We start from the raw sequence: 25,551 nt of genomic DNA on the forward strand, positions 1-25,551 counted from the left end.
TCTGTATTCATAAGATTTATAGTCATCTGTGGCTCTGAAGGAGATTTATCCTTCAGAGAAAAATCTCACGTAGACAAATTTGGGGAACCCCCCCATGTTCCCTATCCCTCTTCCTGCATCTCATCCCATCTCCCTCCATCCCATTTTTCAAGCCCGGCGCAGTTTCAGCAGATGTCTGTTTCATCATGAGCCTTGATTTGTCCAAGATTTCTGCCTTTTAATAAGGCATTTTTTTCTTACCACTGTAACTTTTGCTGCTTTGCTAAAGTGCTCATGATGGATAGGCCAGATCTTTGTAATAAAGCAATAAGTAAGGTCTTTTATCAGCTTTTTGTAACATAACAATGAGTAAGGTCTTTTGCCTGCTTTTTGTAACATAACAATGAGTAAGGTCTTTTATCAGCTTTTTGTAACATAACAATGAGTACGGTCTTTTACCTGCTTTTTGTAAATTGTCTTTAGATAACAGTTATGAATTGGCGCTATACAAATAAAGTTTGATAATCTTATAATGCCAAAGCTTGTCATTGAACCCATGTCCAATGATAGCCACTCTTAATAAATTATAGAGTCACTCTTTATAAATTATAAAGAGAGTCACTCTTCATGATTTATAATTTATAAAGAGAGGGTATAAATCATTGAAGTTGGATAGGTGTTGTTTACTCTCAAAAATGAATATTAGTTGGATAATGGGAAATGTAGGAGTCAGGGTTTCTGAAGCTGAACTCAAACCAGAACTAAATAGCTGAGAGATTCAGAGATCAAAAGTCAAAATAGAAGTTTTTCTTAGTTTATATGTAGCTGGAGATGCACTTTAACCTATAGTATCACTGATTGCACATCTCCCTATGTCAGTACTGTCCATTTACAACTCTGTTTTTGCACATTTACATTTAATCTTTCATATTTAAGAATAGTAATGCTAAATTAAATCCTTGTTGTATATATTCCCATTCTTAGTTTTGATATTTTTAGTGCTTATTTACTTTGTATTTAATATTATATTGTGTTTAAATTTGCTAATATTGTGTGTTTGGATAACCTGCTGCTGTAACGCCACAATTTCCCAGTTTGGGATCAATAAAGTAATTCTATTCCATTCTATTCTATTCTATTCTATTCTATACTTGCATTTAACTACTTGTAGGCATGTGTTTGATGGCAGACTCGTGTTCCCTTCTTCTGTTCGTTGCGTAAACTTTCCATGTTCTCGAAAATGACGCAGACGCAGGATGCATTATACACAGGAACTGTAGGGGCAGTAAAGAGGCAGAGGGGACGTAACAAAGTCAACACAACAGCAGGAATAACAATGACAGAAAGTTTTTTGTCGACAAAAATGTTTTCCCTTTTATTGTATAATGTTTTTATTTGTTTCATGTTTTGTCTGTGCAGCAATTTCCCAGTATCCGAGACAAAGTTCTCCAGAGGGAGACAAATAAAGAAACCTTGACTTTGACAATACTCACAATACAAAGCGTAAAGAACAACAAACGGATTAAAGTATGAGATGAGTCAAGTAACAAACAAATAATTTGTTGATATAGGAATTGACCTTCAAATATTTACATATTGAATAAAATCTAAGTTTTCCTAACAAAATCGAATTATTCATCAAGAAGGCTTTAGCTTTTATCAAAAATACTCCAGTTTTTGAAGCGTTCAATTTAATAATCTTGGCAATGTAAACAGCCCAGTAAAACATGTTCTACAGTCTCAATATCCCTCTCACAAAATCCACGAGTAATTATTGAAGTTCAGTCTCACATGTAAGAAGTCATTGGATGGATAGATGTCATTTAGAATGTTTCAAAGTTACTTCTTCAGCTTTAGGGAGAACTGAGCCTCTTTTTCAGTGTAACCTTCAGGACATATCTTCTACTTATTTGATAAGGGTAATATTGTACTGGGAGAAAAGTTCTGATTAACTTGTTTGAAAACTGTTTGATGCATAAATTCACACCTTCAATACTGAGTGGTCTCATCTCTGATTTGAATGCACCAATCCAAAGAGTTGATTGATGGTGTAAGTTTTTCACATTTAGTTCCATTGATGCATCTGTGATGACCCCTCCCTCTTGACTCCCACTCTGCCTGCCTTTGCATTTTTGCTTGTCTCTCAGTCGAGGGCCCTTTCCGAATAGTCACAGTTCAGTAGGCAGTACGTACTATTCAGTATGGAGTTTCAGTATACTGAACTTTCGTGGTCATTCAGTATGCATTTTTTGGGTCCGCGCAGTATACTGAACATTTCAGTATGGATACTAACTTCCGGGTTTCATGAAGTATGGATCGGATGCGTGCTTACAGGAAATTAATTGTTTTTTACCACCCACAATGCTGTGCAAAATTAAACGTAAATTGTCACTTCACGTCAGCCTCCAAATCAAAACAAACGAGCGTGGATTAATTGAATCAATTTTTAATCTAGAGTTAAAGTCCCGACTGAAATCACTACTTTTAATTAACAACAGAAAATATAACAAATGTCTGCATTATTATTAAACCTTTCCCCCTCTATTTCAATAATGATTTAACTATTTAAATGTGTCTTTATTGGTTTATTTTATATTCTGTATATTACTTTTCTTTATGTACTGTATGTTATTTAGTTATTTAATCTGTCTTTTACTTGATTTACATTGTGATATTGTTTTTTGTTTACCTGACTGTATGCGCATTACTCTTCTTGAATAAAGCTAAACAAAAAAAACAAAAAAAACGGGTGAATGCGGCCGGTTCGGGAAACGTAAATGACGTCACTTCCATACTGAATGAATCAGAAGAAGTAGGAACAAATATCTGCCTACTGTGCGTGCCTACTTAATAGTAGGTACTAATAGTATACAGCACGGATAGTACGTTCTGCATACTGCCTACTGAAAGATTGAGTAGGTACTAGGCAATTCGGATACAGCCCTGTTCTTTCAGGTGTTTGGCGTTGGCATGTGGGTGGAGCTTGGAGGGTCATCAGCAGTTACCTGCTCAGCTGAGTACGGCCTTCTGAAAGGCATAAAGGGTCTCCCTTCTTGAGACTCTAGTCTCCCTCAGTTGGGCATGCTCCTTTCCTTTGTTTGGTCTGCTGCCCTTCACACATCACATTTTCATTCACACAGATATTTCAGACATGACTGATTCTTCATACTTACATTTCACATTAGTTATTTAATAAATGTGATTATTTCAGTTAAACAAAGATAATTTTTGCTGTTTTTTTATCGGTGTGTGGCTTCCCCTTTGTTACCAGCTCAGTGGGAAATCACACTCACACTTAAGTTACTCAGTACTTAATCATTACCTAAGCGTTACTTACTTCTTTTGTGTACCCTTTAGTTAAAATAGGCATTATAATGAGTAAAGTGATTGTAAAGTGTTTCCTTCCTCTCTTGCTATATTAGTGCAGAGTGCAAAGTTGCAGTTGTTCAAAGATAATTTTCCCCCATAAATCAAAGACCTGAAACAAGACATTGGAAGATGGTCTGATTAGAAGATTAATTTAATAGGAAAAATAAATCTTTTCAAGATGATGTGGCTATTGAATCTTCTATTCATATCACACTATACCGACATTAAGTCACTTCTCTCCTTCTGTATTTGGTCTTATAAAGCTCACAGACTAAAGAGAAAATAACTGCATTATCCTTCCTAACAGCTCAAATATTTTATATTGACCATATAATCAACAACATAAATGAGGAACTATGGATAGATATATAAAACAGTTACAGCCCTTTAGCCATTTCTCGAGCACAAAAGGAAAACAGTACATTTCTTTATTAACAGTACAATAAATACTTGGGGGGAAAAGACAGTAGGTCAAGAAAAAGGAATTCCCAAACATAAAAATTTGGAATAATCCAATGACTATTTAAAACTTTCAACTCGACTGGTAGACATGTATGAACTGTGGAATTCAGAATGTTGTTCTTTCCTTAAACAAGCTGAAGACTAAAAATAAATAAGACATACTGAAAGTCTTAAAAGTTTTTAAAATTGGAAACTTCAACATCGAAAAATAGTGCCAATAGGAAGAGGGGAAATTCTAAATAAAAACCCCAGCTCCAATGTGACTCATGCATGCTTTTTAGTATTGCAACAAACTTAACAAATTTAGGATGATAATTCAAAATGGATTTTAAAAAGTTGAAATTATAAAGTTGAGTTCTCTCCAGCGAAATCTACTTGGAAAGATATCTGAGTAGATTTAGTAGCAGCAAATTCTATTTTCCAACATTAGTCTATAAAAGGTTTATATTTAAAAAAAAATACAGAAGCACATAAACTTTAAAAATTAAAAATACTTTGAGATTTGAAGACACTGTCAAAGGCCAGCCCGATTTATGAGGCTCTGTAGACTAAGTGAAGTTAAAAATCACACAGCTTCACTCAAACTCTCTATATATGATTACTTATGTTGAAACACTGATTTTACTGATGTACTCAGAGCCTTACTCAATAAAATATAATTATTGAATTTCTAAACATCCCATTGTTTCCTTTGTATGAATAACCAAAGAGCCAAAAAAAAGTGTGGAAGCTTGCACTTTATTGGAAAAATCAAACAAACAAAAATACAATCTGCAGGGGCGATACAGCAAATATGCTCAGTCAATGAATGAAGGGTCACTTTAATGTTCAGACTGTCTTCCTGCAGTCCTGCAATTGGCAGGATTAGTTTTAAATACACAAAGCACCGATCAACAGTGCTCTATTGTCCTGCACAACCAGACTGCCCCTAACCTATCCCCCTGATACCAGTCTGAAGCTACAAGCCATACCCCCTCATATCTCCACATTGTTCTAAACCCCCTGGTGCTCGCCTATGGAAACCAGATCTGAGCATGAAAGGGACCCTGCACATTCAGGCAGGAACTTTGGAAATCCAACAGGGAATGGCATGCCAAAAGCTTCAAAGAATATTTGCAGATTCTTCCTAATTCAATGCTCCCTCCCTCACAACATGTAGTGTTTCTTCTGATGTTAAAAATGAATAGAAATCCACCACACCTATTTCACTGTGCTAATTATCACGTTCACACACATCTTCAATCTGAGCTGTCTAGCCACAGATTACTGTACCAGGCATCCTGCGAGTACAGAGAATATTTAGTGCCCCAAAAGCAAAACATGTCATCAACTTTATATTAGTTTCTTTTTTTCAAACAAATCATCTCAATCACTCAAAATCCAATTCTACAAGCAATCATACCTCTATATATGAACCTGAAAACCTCCCACAAAGAGGAGGTCAATGGCTAGTTACATATATATATTTTTTTTAACATCCTCTCTGTTGGTAATCATAAATAAATACAAACAAAACACAAGGAATGTCTACTGCAAACAATACATACAAAAGAAAGAAAGAAAAACGGTGTGGTATAAAGAGGAGCTGAAATTGTTTTTCTGATCTGGGATGTGTTACTCATGGTTTGTAATCAGAAGGAAGTGACAGCTTCGCCTGGAGAAAGAGGAACAGAAAGGCATCCCAACAGTGCGATAGCCTCCCAGCCTCCTTTTTTTTTTCCAGGTACATAATCATTGATGTCAGAAAGCTCTTCCTTTGGGTGTTGTGTTCCTCTAGGACCAGGAAACAGTGGGGGTCCACATGGTGTTCTCCTCCTTCTGTGACATGACGAGACGGGCACAATGTCCACTGGGATGTCTCTCTGAAATGGCCCATAGCTGCTCCTGGTCACCATGGTTTATTCAACATGTCTTATTTGGGCCGTCCTTTCTCAGAGAGGTGAGTTCATTAAAAGCAAACTTTGTGTTTGCTTTGATGTTAGACGTTGTTGTGATCATCATCAAACAGGAAAGACTCCTTCTCCCTCAGGTTACATAAACTGCATCTGGTTAATATAGAAAGAAAAACAGTGTCAACTCTTTGAAACTAGACACAACCTTACATGACCAGTATCCAGAATTTTATTTTCCAGTTATCAGTATCACTGGTCATTTTTTATGAATCCTGACGAGTTCAAAGTGTCTGGGAATCAATAAAAACACAACTTTCCACCTGGATGGGCATGGCTTTGCAGGACTAGGCAGTGCATCTCTGCAAGTATGAGGTCTGCTGTAAGTATGCAAATAATATAAATAGGTAAAAAAATAAACTTTTTAGGCTTTGCTAAAGATCTTATAATTGCACCCCTCCACTGTGTTGTTACTGAGTCCCAATAATATCATATAAACAATCAGTAGCCTAGTCTTCTCTTCAGACCATGAATAGGATGCTCTGTTTACATCCTATTGCCATGTATCGACACCAACAAGGCATACCAAAACAACTTAACATGCATATATCCAAGGACCTGTCAAACACATGCCTCTGTGAAAATACAAGTGGAACTGTCATTCACCTTCAGCAGAAACCTTACCAGTCATATCTTACTGGGAGACTAAAGTTTGTGATGGGTGCTGAGTGTGCAAATCAGACAAATGGGAAGTCAACAGTGAGAGCATCTCAAAGTATTGTGACTTAACACCCAGTTCTGCTGTAACACAGCCGTATTTATCATGCACTCTGTCTTCACTCAATATAATATTGAACCTTTTGGTACGGCATTCATGGTTCAATACGCGCTTGTGAATTGCAATATATTCAGTTTTTCTTACAACTATCTTCCATGCATTGAAGTTCTCTCTAAATTGACTATGTGTATGCCCGTGTGTCCACGCACTGGGATGAGGAAACTCCTCCCCAGAGTAAATATCCAATAATCATGAGCTAAAGGGGGAAGCTGGCAATACTGGTGTCAGATTTCACACATTAATTTTACATAGAGAGCAATGAGGAGAGGCAGCACCGTCCTCTTTCAAATCAGTGGTGTGGGGATAATGAAAAGGAGAAAACAATGTTTTACACCATCTGTCTACTTAAGAGGAAACTTGGCCAAGTTTACATGAACAGACCACAGCAGGCTGTAACATGACTAACATGAACTCACTGACTGATGTCACACAGCCACCAGCTGATACCTGCACGATGCAGCTAACCCATGATGTTTGAAACAAAGTTACCGCACACAATGACATAAACGCTTTATGACCAGTTTCTGTGTGAAAATCTGAGAAAAAACATAATAATAATAATTTGCCTAAAACACAAGAATGAAATTCCCCCCCCAAAAAAAACACTTAAACAGCCCGGTCCGTCAGAATCGAACTGAACCGAAGGTTTTGAACTGTGGGCTGACTGTATTGTTGCATCCCTTGTCGTCACGGTTACACTGTGAACTGGAGTTGAAATGAAACACGCGGAGAAGACAACCTGTGCCTAAAGATGCTCTATGAGAAATTCTGAAGAAAGAGCTGTGGAAAGGAGTCTTTCCCTGAAGCTAATGTGGTCTTCAGTGCTCCCTGATTGAGCAACACAGCACAGACTTCTTAAAAAATTTTTAGTGAGGGAAACATACTGCAATATAGTAAAGCACATGTTTTGATGTCATCCAAAACAACCAGGGGGCCTAAAAGGTTAGATACCCCTGAATGATGAGAGCACACATTTTGACCACATTTATTAATGTTCAGCAAAAAAGGAGCATCAATGCTTGTTTAAGTCCACTACTAGCCTGTAGATGCTGGGCTGTGGAGGAAGAAGAACAGATTTAACAGATTCAGCAATCAATTACCTGTGCGCCTGGATTTTGCCCAAATGGGTTGGCTGGCCTCATCACAGGCTGGGTGTACATCATGGTGGGTTGTGTCATCATCATTGAGCCCATGTGAGGAGGCTAATGACAGAGAAGACAACATAGCATGGATGAGTTCATGCTGAAACTAAACAATGAACAGAGCTTCTCTTAAATTATCTTACGGTTAGTTGCTGCCAATTCCACGGTCTTGAAAAAGTCAAATAGGACCCTGCTGCGCTAATCTTAATTAGACTCTATTCAGTCCGTGGTGCCTGCTGGAAATGAACATGAAATAGACTCCTCCTTCAGAATATGACAGAAAGTATTGACGCTCACCTTTAATGAAAGAATACTTTTGATGGATCTGTTAACTTCAGCCAAAAAGGTTTAAGCCAAATAGGTACGTTTCTGTCTTGTGTGCCAATGGGCTCTGAGTTTGTGTGTTAGAATATGTGTGACAGGAGTTGAACAAATCCCAGCTGACTTACCATTGCATATGCCATCATGCCCGTTGGTGTGGTTGGAGGGAAGGCCATGACAGATGGAGCCTGAAGAGACACGAACAACATGGACACAAAATCAGGACACAGCCTTATCCAACATGAGTTGTCTAAGGCATTACAATGGTTTATCAGGACACAGTTAAGGTTGGACTATGGCATACACTGGTTACAGAAACCTAAACTTGTTTTTTAGTACTACCGGGGCACCTCTGATCATTTTTCAGAATGGGTTGGAGGATGTTTTTAATCCCGTGTGAATCAACCATATCTATAATTTGTGAAGTAAAAATTCCAGGGCAAACTACCTGCCATGTTACAACAAACACAGATAAAAGTCAGTTAGAATCCACCTCTCATCAGAATTTATTTCAAGATGGTCTCTGTTTCTTTTTTCCCTGTTGGAGTAATGGAAGCTAGAGGTTCTGACAACACTGTAAATTAGTCTAGTTCATCTCGCTACCCACTAAGAAGACCCATTCGTTGAAAGAGCAAACTTAAATCCATCAGAAGAGCCAGATGTCGAACATGATTGGATGGATGAACAGGCTCAGATCAAACACATGATGCTAACAGGATGTGCAAAATGAAAGGTGTACTGAATTGTCTTTTTGAATCGGCTTTCAAAGTAAGTAGAGTGCAGAGCTTTATTTATTGTTGCTAGGCAACCATTCAATCACCCCCACTGACATTGAGGGTCATTCACAAATTGCCAGAGGTCCCCAGGTAAGGCTGAACATGTGCATTTATTTGAGGTGTGTCCCCAAAGATGTCCACTTGCAAATCATGATTGTAGAACACTTTGAGTCAACAAAGTAATAAAAACAGCAAATCAGACGATAAAAAAAGTTGTATTGTCTTACTTTAATGTTGAGTGTTCACAAGGTTTTACTGGGAGCAGGATATCTGCAGATGTCATCTTCTCCTTCACTTTAAAGTTAGGTATTGTCCAACAGGTTAAAACTGACTTCATTGTTTTTATGTGGGGCCAACAGTTGGTGCTATGATAAACTTTGATATATATACAGATAAACGTTAAACAATTATAGCATGATATAGATGTTGGGTTGTGCTATTGAGCAGAAAAAATAATAAATAGACAAAGCTTTTTGACACAATTGGATAGAGACATAAACAGGACTGACTAAACTTTCCTCAGAAAAAGTCTCAAATATTACCAAGAGACTCGATTCAGCCAGACTCGTATAGGAGAAAGATCAGAATACTTTGAAGAGACAGAAGTGAGAAAAAAGAAGGAGAGTAAAAAGGAGTGAGTGTTGAGTCCTGGCAGATGCAGAGCTCCTTGTAGATATATCAAAGTACAGACTCTTTCTGTGAGCAGCCTGCTTTTCCATCAAAGCCTGCAGTTATAACAAACCCAGATCTGTCTCATGACCAGCCCTCTTGGGAAAGATAAGTTTCATTAACTATTCACTAATTGGCAAGGGATGCACGAGTGAGTCAGAGTGATGCTGGTGCCAAAAAGTAGAGCTGATCACAAACTGTATCATCGCATTGAGAGCGGTTCTTCACAGTTTCTCCTCTGTGACAGTGTTTGGTTAGTTTAGTACTTGTCAGTGTTCCTCCATTAATCAATCAGTTATACAAAAAGCCTTCTTTTTGCTTCATGATACCTTACATATTTTACTGATTGAGTCAGATTTTTTTCTGCATCAGCATCAATCAAGTAGAAAAATCTTTCTCCCTTAGAGTACTAATGATCAACAGCAAAACACTTTGTCATATGTTAAATCAGTGATGTGCTTTCAGAAACATGGAATGACAAACTGCAGATTCAGAGTACAGAGGTACTGTAAAATCTGGAATATAAGACGCACCTTGTTTTTGAAGGTCACTCAGAGAGAGAAAAAAGTTTAAACCGTCTTCCTGCAGGACATTTCTATTGTGTCAACAACGTGCAGTTTCTGTTCAAGTTCTGTGTTTTCACTTTGTGGAGTTTGAAGTCCTACTAGCTACAGTACAGTAGTTGAGCTCTCAGCCTGCAGGGAAAGTTGTGAGGCACAGACTCCTAGCTTGCGAGTCGCGCTGCCCGACTCCGCTGGTCACTCTTTAACTTTAATATAGGAGTCTTTAAGTCAAAAGAGCACTCCACAATGTTTATTTACAGAACAATTTACCACTGTTTTTAAATGCATGAATATCACCTCGTGAGGGAAGGAAAGATGTTAAAAAGTCACACAGACTGGTCTGTGTCGCTGTCTTCCCCAGCACAGTGTGCACTCAGCTTTCAATACACAATGAATGGGGATGGGATTTTCAATCACGTCAGGTCCACATATTGATTGTTGCTTCTGCACCCGCTGTAATGACGACGCATCTGTCAGCTTTTTATACTGGGATGTTGGTCGCTCCGGTGTATAACAGCCACATTTTAAGACAAAGAAATAGGTATAAAAGTGCGTCTTAAACACTGGATTTAACAGTAATGCATTCATTATTCTTTAAACTTTTGCTTTAGGAAAGATTTCTTTTTTTTTTATTTATTACTTTCTAATCTGAACCATTCCCTACAGTCATTTTCCCTTTTCTCTGTCATTAAAGTATGCTTTACAATTCCTGCGCAGGGCTTTGAACCAGATGTTGAACAGCATAAATGCGCAGAAGAAAGTCAAAGGAAAACAAGAAAAAGGTAAATGTAATTAGTATGTGAATGTGGTGTGGACTGCGTAATGTGACATGTAGTTTAAAAAAAGGTTTAAGGGGTAAGAAGATTAAAAAAGCATTTTATAAGTGCTGTCCATTTAGCTCCTCTGTCCAGCAGAAAGATGTCGCCCCTGACTACCAGAGATGTCTTCATGGTAAAATGCCTCATTGTGCTTGTTGTGGTGCAACTCCTTCTGGTAAAAATATTTTCTGTTCTTAATAGAAGACGGTAGGCCCTGTCAGATAATGGACACAGGTTGTGGTTGCTGATGAAAACCTACCATGGATGCAGGGTTCCAGGTGGTAGAAGGAGCTGTCTTTGGTGTCCAGTTGGTTCCACCTGTCAGCTTCTTCTCACCAGGCTGACTCCAGTGAAGATCACTAGAGATCAAGTCAAAGTATAACTCATGTGTAGTACTCGTGAAAGTGACCAACAGTGGTGCCTGGTCAATAGAGGGCGCTAAATTGCTGTCCTACCACTCTCCACAAGAAACTTTTAATGAATAGGATTTTTCTGAATGAGTTTTAAAATATATATAAACATTTTTAAAATAGCTAAGTAAATATAATGTAGCTGTTGAGTAAATTGTATAAACTGAAATAATAATCTAGATCAAAAACATTGGATGTCTCTAAAGTTACTGAGAAAGGTCCTACTTGAGATGCACTAAAATAGTGTCCCAAATGCATCAAACACCACCATCCAAAACTTTGAAGCAGATTCATCCCATGAATTGTGACATAAAGAGCCAGGCTTGCAGTGTCACTGGACCAGAGTATGGACTGTTTATTAAAGTAGATCAGAACAGCAAACCAGACTAGCAGGACAAAACTGCATTTTTTTTAAAAGTTTGTCTCCACAGAGTTTAGGAAATATATACCCGTTATTATGGGTGAAAATTGTGTTGTTTGTTAAGTATAATAAGTAAAAATAGATTGTTTTCTAGGTTAAAATCATCATGCCATCATGATGCTACTTCTGTCAGCCAGTTTCATGGCATTTTCCATTAGTTCATTAGCTTGATGCTAACACATACAATGTACATCCCAGTCCAACTGGGATACCCCCCACCCAGGAGAAAAATTCACTGGTGACATGAATGGATAATATTTCTTCAATGTACTTACTTTTTAGCTGTGCCATTGCAAATTCCCAGATCTGGAAGGGACAGAGGGAGAGTTATTTATCTTATCTCTCATTACTATCATCTGTTTTTCTAAGCCTGTCACAGCATGTTTCTCAAAGAGGACAATGCTGTCAGAGTGCAACCAGTGTATGTTGTCGTTTGTTTTTGCTTGACGCTGTAAATTTGTATCACCAACCTGCCGAGGGACAGATGGAACTAAACCCTAAGGCTACAATCTGTCATATTTACATTTTCATGTTCATTTATGTGCACTGTCCCCTTTTTAAATAAATCAAATAACCTTTGAATAGAGCCCAACTTAAAAATCTTTACAGCCCACTCTGGTAGTTATAGCAAGGCTCTACACATGTGACACAAGCTGCAGGGATGACATAGTCCTGCTCTCTCTCATCTAATATGAAACTTGCTGCACTCTTGGAACCAGTATGATTTTCAGTTTGGCACTTTTTGATTTGATGTGAATTAGCAGCTATTTAAAAAAATTAAAATAAATCACAATTTTTTATGTAAGGGGTCATGTATGCAACAAAAGGACAAAGAAATAAGGCACTTACTGCCGACAAGATTGGCCAGGGACGAGTCCAGGTCGTTGGACACCAGTCTGTGGGGTTGCAGGCCATTCATGGTAATGTCCTGATCGGTTAAGGATGCAACTGTAGGTTTTAGGAGGCCACCTAAAACAGCTTAACCAAAAGGGGGCAGGACAAAGGGAAAGGAGAGGAGAGTAAGGGGAGGGAAGGGTGAGAGGATGGGGGGCCCGAAAACCAGTGAAGAAACAAAACAAGAAACAATAAGACAATAAGACACACAGACAAACACATGACAGAACATACACACACAGACAGATACAAGATGGTCAGTGTTGATGAGGCAGGAAGCAGGGCTGAAAGCTCACCCCAAAAAAAAAAAAAAAAAAAAAATTAAAAAAAATGAAGCAAGCTATGACAGTGTGAGGAGTGTGTGTGCTTTTTCAACTCACCCAGTCATGCATATACCATGCAAAAAGCCAAGGCCCCAGGGAGTGTGTGTAACCCCAGGAAAAGGGAAGAGAGAAAAGAAGTGTTGTGAGATTGTGAGAAGCATGGAGACCAGGGAGGGTATTCAAACAGTAAGTGTGGTACATTTAGAAACATCAATGTATTCATACTAAGTGGTACTTAAAACCAACAACTTAATCCAATCAAGACTTAAGCCTGGAGTTTCAGGTTACATAATTTACATATTAAGCAATACTACAGGTCTGTTGGGCAGTGGGCCCACCAGAGAATAAACCTTCATAACCTCTGCTTCAAAACTACACTGTGGCATACGCCCTAGGTCGCCCTGTACCAATGCTGAAGCCTTCATACATAGACTGACATGCACCTCCTAAAAAAATTTAACTACACATCGAAAAACATGCAGACCGCAAGCCCTGTGATTGGTCGACTGGGTAGTTAAGTATTGGCTACATCAGGGATGTCAAACTTGCAGCCTGTGGGCCGACAGCACGTTTCATCCAATGTATTGAAACATATTTGTATGAGATTTTTTATCATTTAAATCAAATCATTTTCTCCGACTTGTACAAAAACCGATGTATAATTAGGGGAAAAAGGGGAATATGATGATAGGAAAGTGAATTCAACAGGGCACTGTGAACTGTCTTCTCAGCAGGGAGTAACGCTGCGTTATGTTAATCAGCAGCAAGAGAGAGATGACACATATTGAAGGTTTTCAAGACAGATTGAAGGAGTGGAATTTATTTCCTCAGTTGGTAATCATCCGCTCCTCTGTACCAGCTGTGCACATACACTTCTCACTATTTATTCTGGTTTATCGTCACTTAATGGCTTAAGAAGCTGAAAGACGCTCTGTATCAATCTGCAATTGAAGCGAGAAATTGAGATCCGATCACAAACGTTCATTGGTGACGCATTTGGAGACCAATGATTGAATTAGGTCTGCGTGTGTGTGTGTGTGTGTATGTGTGTTTGTAATTTGAATGGTCATTTTGCTTTAAATGCACAACCGTATTTAGCTTTGTCCCAATAAGACAGCCTCCACAGATCAATTGCAGTGGACTGATCAGTGAGAAAAAGATTTTGAGGTCTAAATGACGAAAGCAAAAGAAAATCTATAGATGGTTTCAAGTGGCAGCTGGGGAAAAGGCTGTAAAGACTGTCCATCCACTGAATGTTATTGTTGATTTCAGAAACATTATAGGAAGGATTTTCTATAGACCCTTTTTTTACTGTTAGGTTAATTCCTTAAACAGCCACAAGACCCAATGGGGGAAAACATCACAGGAAAAGGTACTGCTTGTTTGTTTCTGCCACCATCTTTGATTTCTTGTTTTACATTATTTGTTTCATAAAGTAGGAAACTAAATCAGACAAACGCATAAATGAGACAGTGGTAGACCTTTTTTCCACTGGTCTGTAATATAAAATGAATGTTTCTGTCTTAGTGGCCTAATGACATTACACGTCACCGATTTATTTAAAAAAGGAAATAAAAAAATATCTGACTCTTGAACCATTTTTTTCTCAGTTTGACCATTTTTGTTTTGTTGTTCGAATCCTTTCAATGGCAAACACATGCACTTCAAGTTAATATACTGTACTTGATTGAGCTAATTTGCCAGAGAAGTATAACACTGCAGCCATAAAGCCTGGGGCTACCAACTGAAACTATCTTCTGGATGATTCCAAAACTTTGATTTCTTTTTGTTGGTCATTTACCCAAGAAGGTAAAAGGCACATGTTCCTAACTTAACAGCCTATATATTAGAAACATGTGCTAAAAGTGTCTTGAAAGATATTCTACTTCGATAAGTAGATGGACATTCGTGAAAAATATTCCCTGAAATGTAGTTTTCACTGCTGTCTTTGACAACAAATAAAAAAATAAAAAAACAAGATGAAACTTCTATGATTTGGACAGTCAAAATACAAATACAAAAACACAGGACGGTTTTCTTACAACACATTGTCTTTGTGATGGGATGCTTCAAACAGACTGACAAAGTGAGCTATGCTGTTTTTGATATTGGTGTAAAGGACATTACCACATTTGTTCATCCACATGACAGAAGCCCAATGATGTGTCAGGGGTAAAACACCAAAGACAGAGTCCTTTTGCCAAATTAACTGAAGCCACTTTTACAGTCCGATGAGACATGGATGTTTCACTTATTCTCACCAAACTCATAGATAACATAAAGCACACACACACACACACACAACATATCAAAGCCCAGATGTAACTTTGTTGTGTTCCAACAGCAATGTGTCCCCCGAACCCTTGGGTGGCAGCAGAGTGAATATAGTCTGCTGGCTCCATGTGGGGACAGAGGAAACCAGTACCAGTGTGCAGTAGTGAAACAATTACCTGTACAATCCAGAGTGTTGGCATTGGTGTTGTTACCAAATACGGAGTCAAAGTCCACGTTAAGGCCTCGGGAGTTTTGTGGCACCTGGGGTGTCGGGGAGACTGTAAACCCTGGTGATGCAAAAAGAAAACCATCAGAGTCTGAATATTAATTAAACAACATTTTGGTCTCTCCAAACACAATAACAAGCCGTTAGAAAACACAGTGAATATGATCTTCCTTATTCGTACAACCGCACTCATAAACCACTTGTTTTTCATGAATACAGCAGAGCATTCAAACTTAAGTAAGTCTAGGCGTGTTAAATTATTAAAACTCTTTTTCCTGGTCTAAATGACTACTAGGGAGAACATCTTTATAATAGCTCCAGGAGGTTACTCTATCTAACCCTAGAAACATGCTGAAATGATCCAAGATGGGCCTAATCGAAGTTGCAAAAACTCTGCACAATCCATGTCTCGTTCTTTTATTCAATTGAAAAAGGTTGGCCATGTTTAGTGCTACATATCTTATACTGCAGCAAAGTTACCACCAACTCTCAGCAGACAGTAACAATTTCACCTTAACTGTGCGTGGCTGTTTGCGACGCTGTTTGTGAATAGTTCTTTGCAATAGGTTTCCTTTGCATAGAACGGGGCAGGTTTCGCCCCATTTGTACGCATAATGGATTTAAATACGCCCAAACAGCACACAGAAAGCCCATTTTATTGTTGAGCACATGGATAATAATTAGTAAATATCTCATTATTTGCTTAGTAATATGTTTTGAGTTTGTTTTTTTCAGCATTTAAAAACACAACACACATTTAGTCATAAAATTTAGAAAATGTTTCTTCTACTGTGTCTATAAAACATCAAGGACACAGCATTAATAACCTTTAAAACATCGAGGACACAGCATTAATAACCTTCAACTCGAGAGCATTTTACATCACGGATCAACCCCCACAAAGATTAATATTGTTTTCAAGCTGTGCAGTCTACACAGCAACGACGTATGCTTTCCTTGGCAAAACACCTGCACTTGGCATATATATAGGACAAATTAAATATTGAAATAAATGTTTGACCCAAGGGATTTTTTAAATTTCCCTTTTTTTGATTTGAGCTAAAAATAGAAAACGTGATTTTTTAAAAATTTTGTTATCATATTAATAAACACATTTTTGGATACTCAATTGTTTGTTAAAAGAAATGATACACAGATTTTGCTTAATTGATTTGCTTTTTTTTGTAGCTATTCAAGATATATTGTACATCACACGAGTATCACAGCGATTGCCATTAGGTAAAAAACGCTTTTTAATCGTTTAATCATTCGTTGATACTGTGAATTACATGTAGAATTGATATAAAGGGTCAAAACTGGTTTTAAGTGTGGGACTCTTTCGCTTGCAGCAACCTTTTCACATTATTCCCTGCCTCCAAAGACCACCCCAACTCCTGTCCAGAAAGTCTCCTGCATGGGGGTACACATCTGAACAGGCAACTTAGGACAATTTCACAGGCAGCCTTGAAAACTTCTAGAAATTTTTACAAGGGCATTTCTGATTTAAAAAAAAAATAATGATTTGGTTTTGTGTGAGTGGGGTATTAATGATTACTTTCAGATTCATACTTTTGTGTCTGTGTGGACCCAGGAAATAAAACTTGAAACCCCTGGATCAGCCTTGGTGCACCTACCTCTGAATAGACCAGCTACAGCAGGGGGCTCAGATTGGAGCCGATTAGTAGTGTTGTATGGGCTAGGGCCACAGAAGGACTCTGACACGCAGCGAGAAACCGTAGGCAGGCAAAGAACCAGGAAGAGAGAGAAGGGGAAAGAAGAAATACCAGGTCAGAAAACAATTAGGCAGAGAAAGTGTGAAGAAGACGCTGAGCACCTGTGGAAACCTTAGAGGGAACCAAAAGAGATCAGGGTTTGCAGAGGAAAACGTGGAAGTAACTGAGACTCATCACATGGCTACACTAAAAAGAAGGCAGATTCAAGGGGATGAGAAATATGGCAGCAGGAACACCCTGGTCTCATTGACACACCACCACAATCCATTGGATTATGTGTAAATATTACACATCTCACAGCCTTCATTTTACAGTCTGCCAGTCATCTGTCCAACATAGTACCTGTGGTAAATATCTATCTGTGCAGAAGAAGACGTATCAAGATCAGATGACAGAGGTGAGTTTGAATCAAAAAGGGATTGTAATGATCTGGTTAAAACAGAAATGTTGAGTCAAAGGTTGGACATTCATGCATTTTGAAATATAAACACTAAGAGAAAACCGAGGCATATTCAAAGTAATGACCTAAGGAAATATTATGAATTTGATTATGGAAGGAAACTAAATATTTGTAGTAGGGCAGCATGTTTGATCCTGGGTAAATGTGTCATGTAGTTTAATAATGATCCTAAACCTCCTCTTCAATTAAAGTGAGATCATCAACCATCCCAGTGATCACTTCATGGCTAGTTGTCCTTGAGGACAGGCAGCCAAGGAGGCTGTGGATGACTGGACAGCATCGTAAACAGAGAGAGCGACACGACAATAAAAGGAGAAAGACATAATGGTGGAGAGAGTGAGAATATTAAAGAAGGAAAGTTAATGATAGGCATGCAAACGGTGTAGGGAAAAATACAGTGTTGCTGGTAAAAATGGATATGGAGACCCTGAAGTCCAAGAAAGTAAAAAAATAATAATCTTGAGCCCCCAAATAATTATCTTATCTTGTGCAACTCGTTCGCATGACATCCCTAATGACTGGTATTGTTTGCATTCTCCTACTCGTCTGCCTTTTTGCTGCAGATCAATAGTGTTTCAGCTTGTGCTGATGTTGTGTGATGTTAGTGTATAAAAAGCACAAATTAGGTTTTGTTATAATGTCATCTGCTCAAGCGATTGCTTATGGGACTGACCAGCTCTTTTACAAAGGCAATGTGTCACTTTAAAATGGCTTCTCTCAAGAAGTTGAAAATGACATTTATGCATATTATATCCTCTCTAATCACTTATTGTTTCTGGTGAATAATGAAAGAACAATGTTTGTAACTGTAGTTTGAAAATCTTTTGTTCCACCTTAAAGAACAATCACACCTGCTCTGAGTATTTGACATATTTTTGTGATAATAGAGTGTTAAAAGTATGGACTGAAGTGTTACCAAAATGGGCGGAGCCTTCACCTCCCCATGAATTGGTGGTTGAAAGTGGAAGGGACTGCTGGAAGGCCGGCTGGAGGTCAAGCAGGTCATTGGCTGCTTTCGAGTTGCTAGAGGGGGCGAGCAGAAAAACAAGGACATGGATGATAAATCAGTCACTCATTGACAAAGTATTAGAGTCTCTCCTTAGTTCCAATGTTGCTACAGTATATGAAGGTAGGACCGCAGTTTATCCTTAGCAATGCAGGAGAGCCAAAACACAATTTATTCTTAAATCAAGATCGAAGTCTGATAAAAGGCTGGTCTAATCTAAGAACTAAAAACTTGTGAAACTGTTGTGAATGTTGTTAAGAGCAATCTCCTTGCATTTAATTGATTATTCAATCTTCCTTAATCATCGTCAATCCACTAAGCTTCAAGCTGAGACAGTGAAAAACCTGTAACACTTCATTTGAGACAAAATGCAGAAAAAGATTCAAATAACTTTTTGTCTTCCAGTTTCTAAGTTGAGTCTGATGTATTCAGTTCATTTCTCAGTTTTATAAAGGACAGTGCACATAAGAAAGCATCTGTCTTTAATTAGTTTGATACATGATGCATCTTGTCTGTTTATAGTCGACTCTATGCATTGTGAATAAACCAAGTAAGTTCCTTGTTTTTTCTTTTCAGTAGGCAAACGGTGATCCTCACATTTGAAAGCTCATTTGAAATATTGAAGAAAAGTTTGTTCAATCCTTAAAATCTTTGAATATCCCTTTAGCTTCTGGAATTAGGAAACTGTTTTCTGTACTTAAATGTTACGCATGTAAATACATTTGTAGAGTCATGAGACTGAATACTGAGGAGTTAAAGATGAAAGAGTGCAGGTCCTATCGCCTCACCTGTTGGTGGAGCTGGGGGTGGAGAAGAGGTCAATGGCAGGGGTGGAGTTGATGGTCCCACCCACTGGGAACTCAGGTGAGGAGTCTGTGGTGGCTGAACCAGGATTCCTCTGGAGCTCCATTAGACGCTGCTCCTACAGAAGGTCAGCACAAACAACATTTAGGCTAACATGAATCCAACTTCTCAGAATGACAGAACTCTGCTTCTTGAAAATTGTACTTTCGTTTGGCAGCTTACAGTACAAACAGTGGAAGAAGAGGATTAAAGTATTGATGGTACGAGGACAACAGGGGCCTACAGGCCTTTACATAGAAAGTAATAGAGGTGAGTAAGGAAGATGTACTTTAAGTGCTTTAAGGCGAGCCTGCTCCTCTTCAAGGGCTGCCTGTTTTTCCCTCTCGTCCACTTTGGTAAAAGAGATTCCAGTATTGGCCAGGGAGGAGACCGCATTGGAGAGAGTGCTCGCCCTGGATCAAGGGACAGACAAAGAACCGTGGAATAACTTTACAGCTGTCACACACTACAGGCCTTTGAACACATACACTTTAACAAATTGACTTTATTGTACTTGTTGCTATACCTGTCTTCTCTGTCAAACTCAGGAGATACAATGTGTGATTTCAAGACGATTGTAAGCCCATTTTTGAGTCACAGGACTGATTTTAGAGTAGGGACGTCACAAATTTCAGCCTGATCTTGTATTGTTTGCTGTGCGGTGTCCAGGGGGGCACAAGTGCCGATCATAGGAAATATTCAGATGAGCTTCGGGTATGTTTGAAATTTTGCACACAAGACTCCACGCACTTGCACAATGAGAGCAGACCCACGAGCTGATTTACCAACTTCAGGGCTTTTGTTTTTCCCTTATTGCGCCTGCACAAAATAGCAGACAGCATCTGCCAGAGAATATTTGGTATGGTTTAGCTTTTAGTTTGCTTGTGTTCTTTGGTGATTCTGAGTTGGTTTTCAATTTTACTACTGGAATGCACATAAATATGACTTCAAAAGAAACTTTATTGGCAATTGTCAATGCTCCATCTCAATTCTATATATGCAGAGAGCACATACATAATTCACTTGTAAGGTGTGAGATGACAATCCACAACAACTATGATACAATCGCAGAGTGCAGAGCTTGACTGAATTAACTTGACCATCAAGGGGGGCGGGGGGTGCGGGCCACCCCCCTAATATAATGGTAGGGGAAACACTGGAGTGTATGCCCAGCTTTTTGTGTACCGAGTTGTGGCACATTTGACCTACCTTAGACTCAGACTTTCTTTATTGTCATTCAAACTTGTACTTTACAGTGCAGATAAGAACAAAATTTTGTTGCATTTGGCTCGTTGTAGTGCAGGATAAAAACAGCAGCAAGTATTTACATTAAAATAAGGTGCAGATATAAATAGATTTAAGCTATGTGTAAAATTACTATTACTGCAATTATTATATTGCAAGTTTGTGATGTATGTTATATTGTATACCTGCTGGCTGCTGTTGAGTCTTTGACTTTCTTTCCCTCTAAGGAAGCCAGGTGCTGCTCCAGGGCATCCAGTAAGCTACTGGGCGCCTAGAGTAAATATCATTGACACACATTAAGTTACAAAGGCTTTAAAATGCCTAATACAAGACATCATCTACTGGAAAAAAAAGAACACAAAGGCATGCAGGGTTACTGCCAAGAGTCCACAAACAGAACTACTCACAAATACATAGTAAAGGGGGAGCAGAGGCTCAGATACTTACACAAACTGTAAACTGAGAATGGAGAGATAAAAGGAAGAAATACAGAAAATAAAGGTGGTAACTGTCAAGATATATTTAGAAAATTTTTCGGACAAATCTTTTCTAATTCTGATTTATCTGTTACGGTAAGTTATACTTTAATCATCATTCACAAATAAATATATAGAGTTTTTTACAAAACAACTTAAGCAGGATTCTTGATTTACACCTTTATTTACTGCAGAAAGTTCAAGGTCAGGAGTAAATGGTGAGTTGGAAGGTTTTGTAAGTGCAATAGTGGGAACGTGCATGGCCTGCCTAGCAGATCACCTGTTGTTAAAAAGGTATTAGTACAGAAGCTGCAGAGAGTTAACAGCCTGTGAAAGACAATCAGAACCAAAGTTTGGAAGTCCATATCCTGAATGTCACTAAACCTGTCTAAGTTTGCACACAGAATAACCAAGGCCCCAGACTGCACACATTTTTCCAGACTGTATAAGTTGGAAATCTTGCAAGCAAAATTGTGAATTGGTCTACTAATCACACTAAATAACACAACAGACCATTCAGGTAAAACAGTACCCACGTGGTCCAAAAAGGACTAGAAAAAAGGAATAGTTGGTAGGGGGAGCCAATGAGAAGTTCAGCTTCGATGCCACTTACATAGATATTGAAGTCAAGAAAACAAAATAATAGAGGAGTAAGTGTATAAGGATCGTGGATTCATGGACACGCTCTGTCGTGCAGACAGCAACATCAACCACTGCAGGTGACCTCATGTGATTTATTGTGTACTGCAAGCAGCCGCTTGGCTGGACAAAGCATGTTGAGATACATGATGACTTGACCAAGCTGTTGGCGCCAAATTATAAAACCTTTTCTCTCTGATTAGGTCATTATCATGCATTAAAAAATAGTGGTATACTGCAAAGTAAATAAACCTTGTGGAGTGCTGGTTTGATTGAAAAGACTCCTCAGTTTAATAAAACAAGAGACCAGAAGAGGTAGGGGAGGTGGTGTGACAATAAGCAATAGGTCCGGGGCTCACAGCTGTCAAAGGTAAAGAGGTCAGGTCATGTTTTTTGATTAAATCAACTTCAGCCAGGCTTACCTGAGACAGATCCGGGATGTCCCCTCGATCAATGCCCACTTGCTGCAAGGAGAGAACAAAAAGCATCAGAATTTTGAAGAATAATATTTCTGGAGTATCAAAATGATCCAAGGGCTTTTAAAAATCTTAACATGGATAATGTGGCTCCAGACATACCTCTGCAACTTTGAGGAACTCTGAGATCCTTGTCATACGTGTAAGGAATTTCTTGTAAATGTCAAGTCCTTCTTTGCACTGAACCTTCTTCATGTCAAAGTATTTCTCTGTTGACAGAACAAAAACAACAATGAAACACCACCGCCATCATGTTTAAACTCCAAGTAATCTGCACTATTTAGCAAGCTCACCTGTTTGAGGGTATGAAAAAAAAAACACACTGAAAATCTTTTTTTTGTCTACAACAACCAAGAACGGGAGCAATGAGCTGAGGAGCTCTGCAGTGCATGCTTGTGATGCTCAAACAGGAGAAAGAAACACTTCTAATTTAAGAATTAGGTTTGGGTAATGAAAAAAATCACAAGATCTGTTGGTTTATAGTAGCTGAACACTTCCGCTTTCTTTTGAATAAGTCTGCGAGATTTGCAAATTTTGTAGTTTTCTGTTAATTAAAGACTTTCATGAACTGTGGGGGAATCTTAGGTCAACCTTAGTTTCAAAGAACACTGCAAAGTACTGTCATCTTGTTGTTCACAGCACAGCTCGTTGTTCACAGAAACAGTTAAAATGGAGAATTTGCAAGGCTAATGGCAACACAAAAGCTTGTTTTTACCCAGAAGGTTGATTATGCCCTCATTGTATGCAGCAAAAAGTCTGATAGCATCTTTGAACAGAAGCATGAAGGCCGCATTGATCACACCATTTGTCAGTTCATTGGCATTGACCTGAAAGAGACATTAGGTGATTAGAACTTCTGATATTAAAATTAGGACAAAAAACAAACAGTGTACTTGATATATGGAGATATAGTTGTCAGCAATTAATTTGGATTCCAAATGTGCAGCACTTACATTGAAATCGAGTAGCACATCCATCTGATTCTGGATGATTGGGATGGTCTTTAGGAGCTTCTCTGTGTTCATGGTCCTCATCACGCCATCAGACCTGCCGGAGTAAAAGGAAAGGGAAAACTTTTACAGATCAAAAAAAAGATGCAATTTCCTCTCCTTTCTGGAATAAGCTAATGCAACGTCTACTAAAACTGTAACAATGTGCTTTTGCAAGACTAATTCTTAACAAGATCAGGTGTCTGAAACAAGATGAAACAAGGTGTCTGATGGTTCAGGTAAAACTCCTTACCCTCGTTTGACTTTAGTGAAGTCAAAAGCCACTTGTCTGTAGGACACAGCCTTCTCGTTCAAGTAGCGGCTATACCTCCTAATGAACGTCGACATATCATAGCCTGCATCACAAACAGAGGGAGTGAGGTGGTATTGTTAAATAACACATACTAAATTTGGACGAATGATTAAAATTTGTATTGCTGCACAATGTGAACAGTACTGCTACCTACCTTGCAGACCACTTTTGTCCAAATAATTGCTGAGGTTGAATAATGTGTTCCTTGAAGCCAGATACTGTATAAATCTCTGAAAAAAAAACCCCAACAAATTAGAATCTATGGATTTTTGAGCAGGCAGCATTAACCAAAAGTGATGCTTACTGCTATAATGGCTTTTTGAAAATAGAGTTTATCCTATGCAATCATTGTTGACCAGGCTGATATCAGAAGTCCCACCCCTTCTTAAATTTGATTTGGCAGTGAGGATGAAGAGAAACTGACGAGTGTGAGAGTGTTCCAGACTTTGAGCTTTTTCAAATTTTAACTTAATGATCATAGAATCATCAGGTTTCTTTCAAGTACTTACAGTTAGTTTTATATCAGCTCATTTTGTAAAACAGATTTTTTTTTTGTATGTCAACTATGTGTTCATTTTTCTGAGTGGAAAATATGGCATTACTTCACTGGACTCCACTCAACAGTTACAATGTAACATGCTGGGAGAGAAGCATTGCTTAAACAGATAACTTTTCACAGTTCCTCCGGTAAATTCCAAACTCATTGCAAATTCTTAAATTGCAATAAGGATAAAAAAGGGGTTCAGCTCTATTCAGCGTTGTTTATCGCCTCCAGTAAACTGATTCCTACAAAATATTACATTTTTCTTTTACGAGACTGGACTCTTGGAAGAAAACTTTTGTATAATTTGCTTCTTGTTCCCCAACCAACTTCAAAAACTGCTGCTAGGAGAGAATCATTTTCTATTCTTTCAAAGATGAGGAACAAATTTTGTGTAAGTACTAACCTCATTGCCATAGACCATCAGATGATGTGTGGCGGTGAGAGACTTAAAGACAACCACCCAGCTAGTGTTGGTGGTCCGCTCGAACAGTGTGTCAGCCAGCTGAGGGATGTTCACATTCATCTCATTTGTACACTGGATCAAGTCTGGGGAGGGGGGGGGGGGGGGCGCATCACAGGGTCTCAGTGATTGAACAACATCCAACATAATCCAACAGGATGAACAATTCTTGTATCATACAGCCCAGAAAAATAATAAACTTCAATGTGACCCCAGAAAACTAAGGACTGAAAGGGGACTTCACGTCTGTTAACTTTGAATGTTTTAATGATGGTTTTATATGCTCTCCAGCTTCTGTTGCCACTTCATGTATTTTTGTATTCATTAAATGTTATTTTTTTTTTGTATCAGAGTCTAGAGTTTCTTCTTGTGTAATCTCTACACTTCATGGTTTTATCTGGCTGTAAAATAAATCCCTCTGGACAATAAAGTGAAGATGAAATAAAACAGGAGATTTTCAGTTTGCTATTTGTATTCACTAAGACTGTTATGATTCAATGATCACAGACTGACAAACACTGATTAATATCATCATCTTTAGAATACAACTTTATACTAAAACTTCCAAAAAGAAAATATTATGTTTACATGCTATTTGACATATAAGTGATGCATCTTCAAACTGGCGCTTTTCACAGCCACATCACATGAAACGATTGAGCTATCATGTTTAAGATGGTGGTTAACAGTAACTGGTGTGTAGAGGGTGGCTGTCACCCATTGAGGTCTGTTTACATGGGTGGTCTTTGAGCCTTCAGTGTTGGTTGGAAACCACACAAAAGGCTTTTTGCGTTTTATATACACAATGGGCCACCCATGTGACAACAAAAGGCCTTTCAGACACGACACAAACGACTGTGGGGAGTAGAGGTGTGTAACCTCTACTCAACTTGCTGCTCCTGAACTCTGTTTGTATCAGGACAAATGAAACAACCTGTGCACTACAGCACTTCAAACGGACTAATTATTATACAGTACACCTGTAAAGCTCCT

General features: G+C 38.4%; 1 protein-coding gene across 10 annotated transcripts in view; it reads right to left on the minus strand.

Annotated features, from left to right (window-relative positions):
- Positions 1-4,529: 4,529 nt before the first annotated feature.
- Positions 4,530-25,551, minus strand: part of picalma (phosphatidylinositol binding clathrin assembly protein a) — a 31,985-nt gene continuing 10,963 nt past the window's right edge. The window contains exons 3-23 of one of the 10 annotated variants that reach the window (XR_010668643.1): positions 24,502-24,644; positions 23,709-23,784; positions 23,495-23,597; positions 23,206-23,299; positions 22,968-23,079; positions 22,355-22,461; positions 22,199-22,240; positions 21,109-21,120; positions 20,847-20,932; positions 19,706-19,829; positions 19,362-19,495; positions 18,484-18,590; positions 17,009-17,089; positions 15,325-15,435; positions 12,507-12,635; positions 11,933-11,963; positions 11,086-11,185; positions 8,129-8,188; positions 7,823-7,915; positions 7,638-7,739; positions 4,530-5,855 (exon numbers count right to left, since the gene is read on the minus strand). Coding sequence is in view for 9 of the 10 variants with exons in the window: in XM_065962740.1 (XP_065818812.1) it covers positions 5,841-5,855; positions 7,638-7,739; positions 8,129-8,188; positions 11,086-11,185; positions 11,933-11,963; positions 12,507-12,635; positions 15,325-15,435; positions 17,009-17,089; positions 18,484-18,590; positions 19,362-19,495; positions 19,706-19,829; positions 20,847-20,932; positions 21,109-21,120; positions 22,199-22,240; positions 22,355-22,461; positions 22,968-23,079; positions 23,206-23,299; positions 23,495-23,597; positions 23,709-23,784; positions 24,502-24,644 (1,769 nt within the window). In the remaining variant the exon portion in view is untranslated. The remainder of the gene's footprint in view (positions 5,856-7,637; positions 7,740-7,822; positions 7,916-8,128; positions 8,189-11,085; positions 11,186-11,932; positions 11,964-12,506; positions 12,636-15,324; positions 15,436-17,008; positions 17,090-18,483; positions 18,591-19,361; positions 19,496-19,705; positions 19,830-20,846; positions 20,933-21,108; positions 21,121-22,198; positions 22,241-22,354; positions 22,462-22,967; positions 23,080-23,205; positions 23,300-23,494; positions 23,598-23,708; positions 23,785-24,501; positions 24,645-25,551) is intronic. The other 9 variants (XM_065962742.1, XM_065962741.1, XM_065962740.1 and 6 more) reach the window with 9 other exon arrangements.

The sequence above is a fragment of the Labrus bergylta genome, chromosome 14 (genome assembly GCF_963930695.1).
Source record: "Labrus bergylta chromosome 14, fLabBer1.1, whole genome shotgun sequence".
Classification (NCBI taxonomy): Eukaryota; Metazoa; Chordata; class Actinopteri; order Labriformes; family Labridae; genus Labrus; species Labrus bergylta.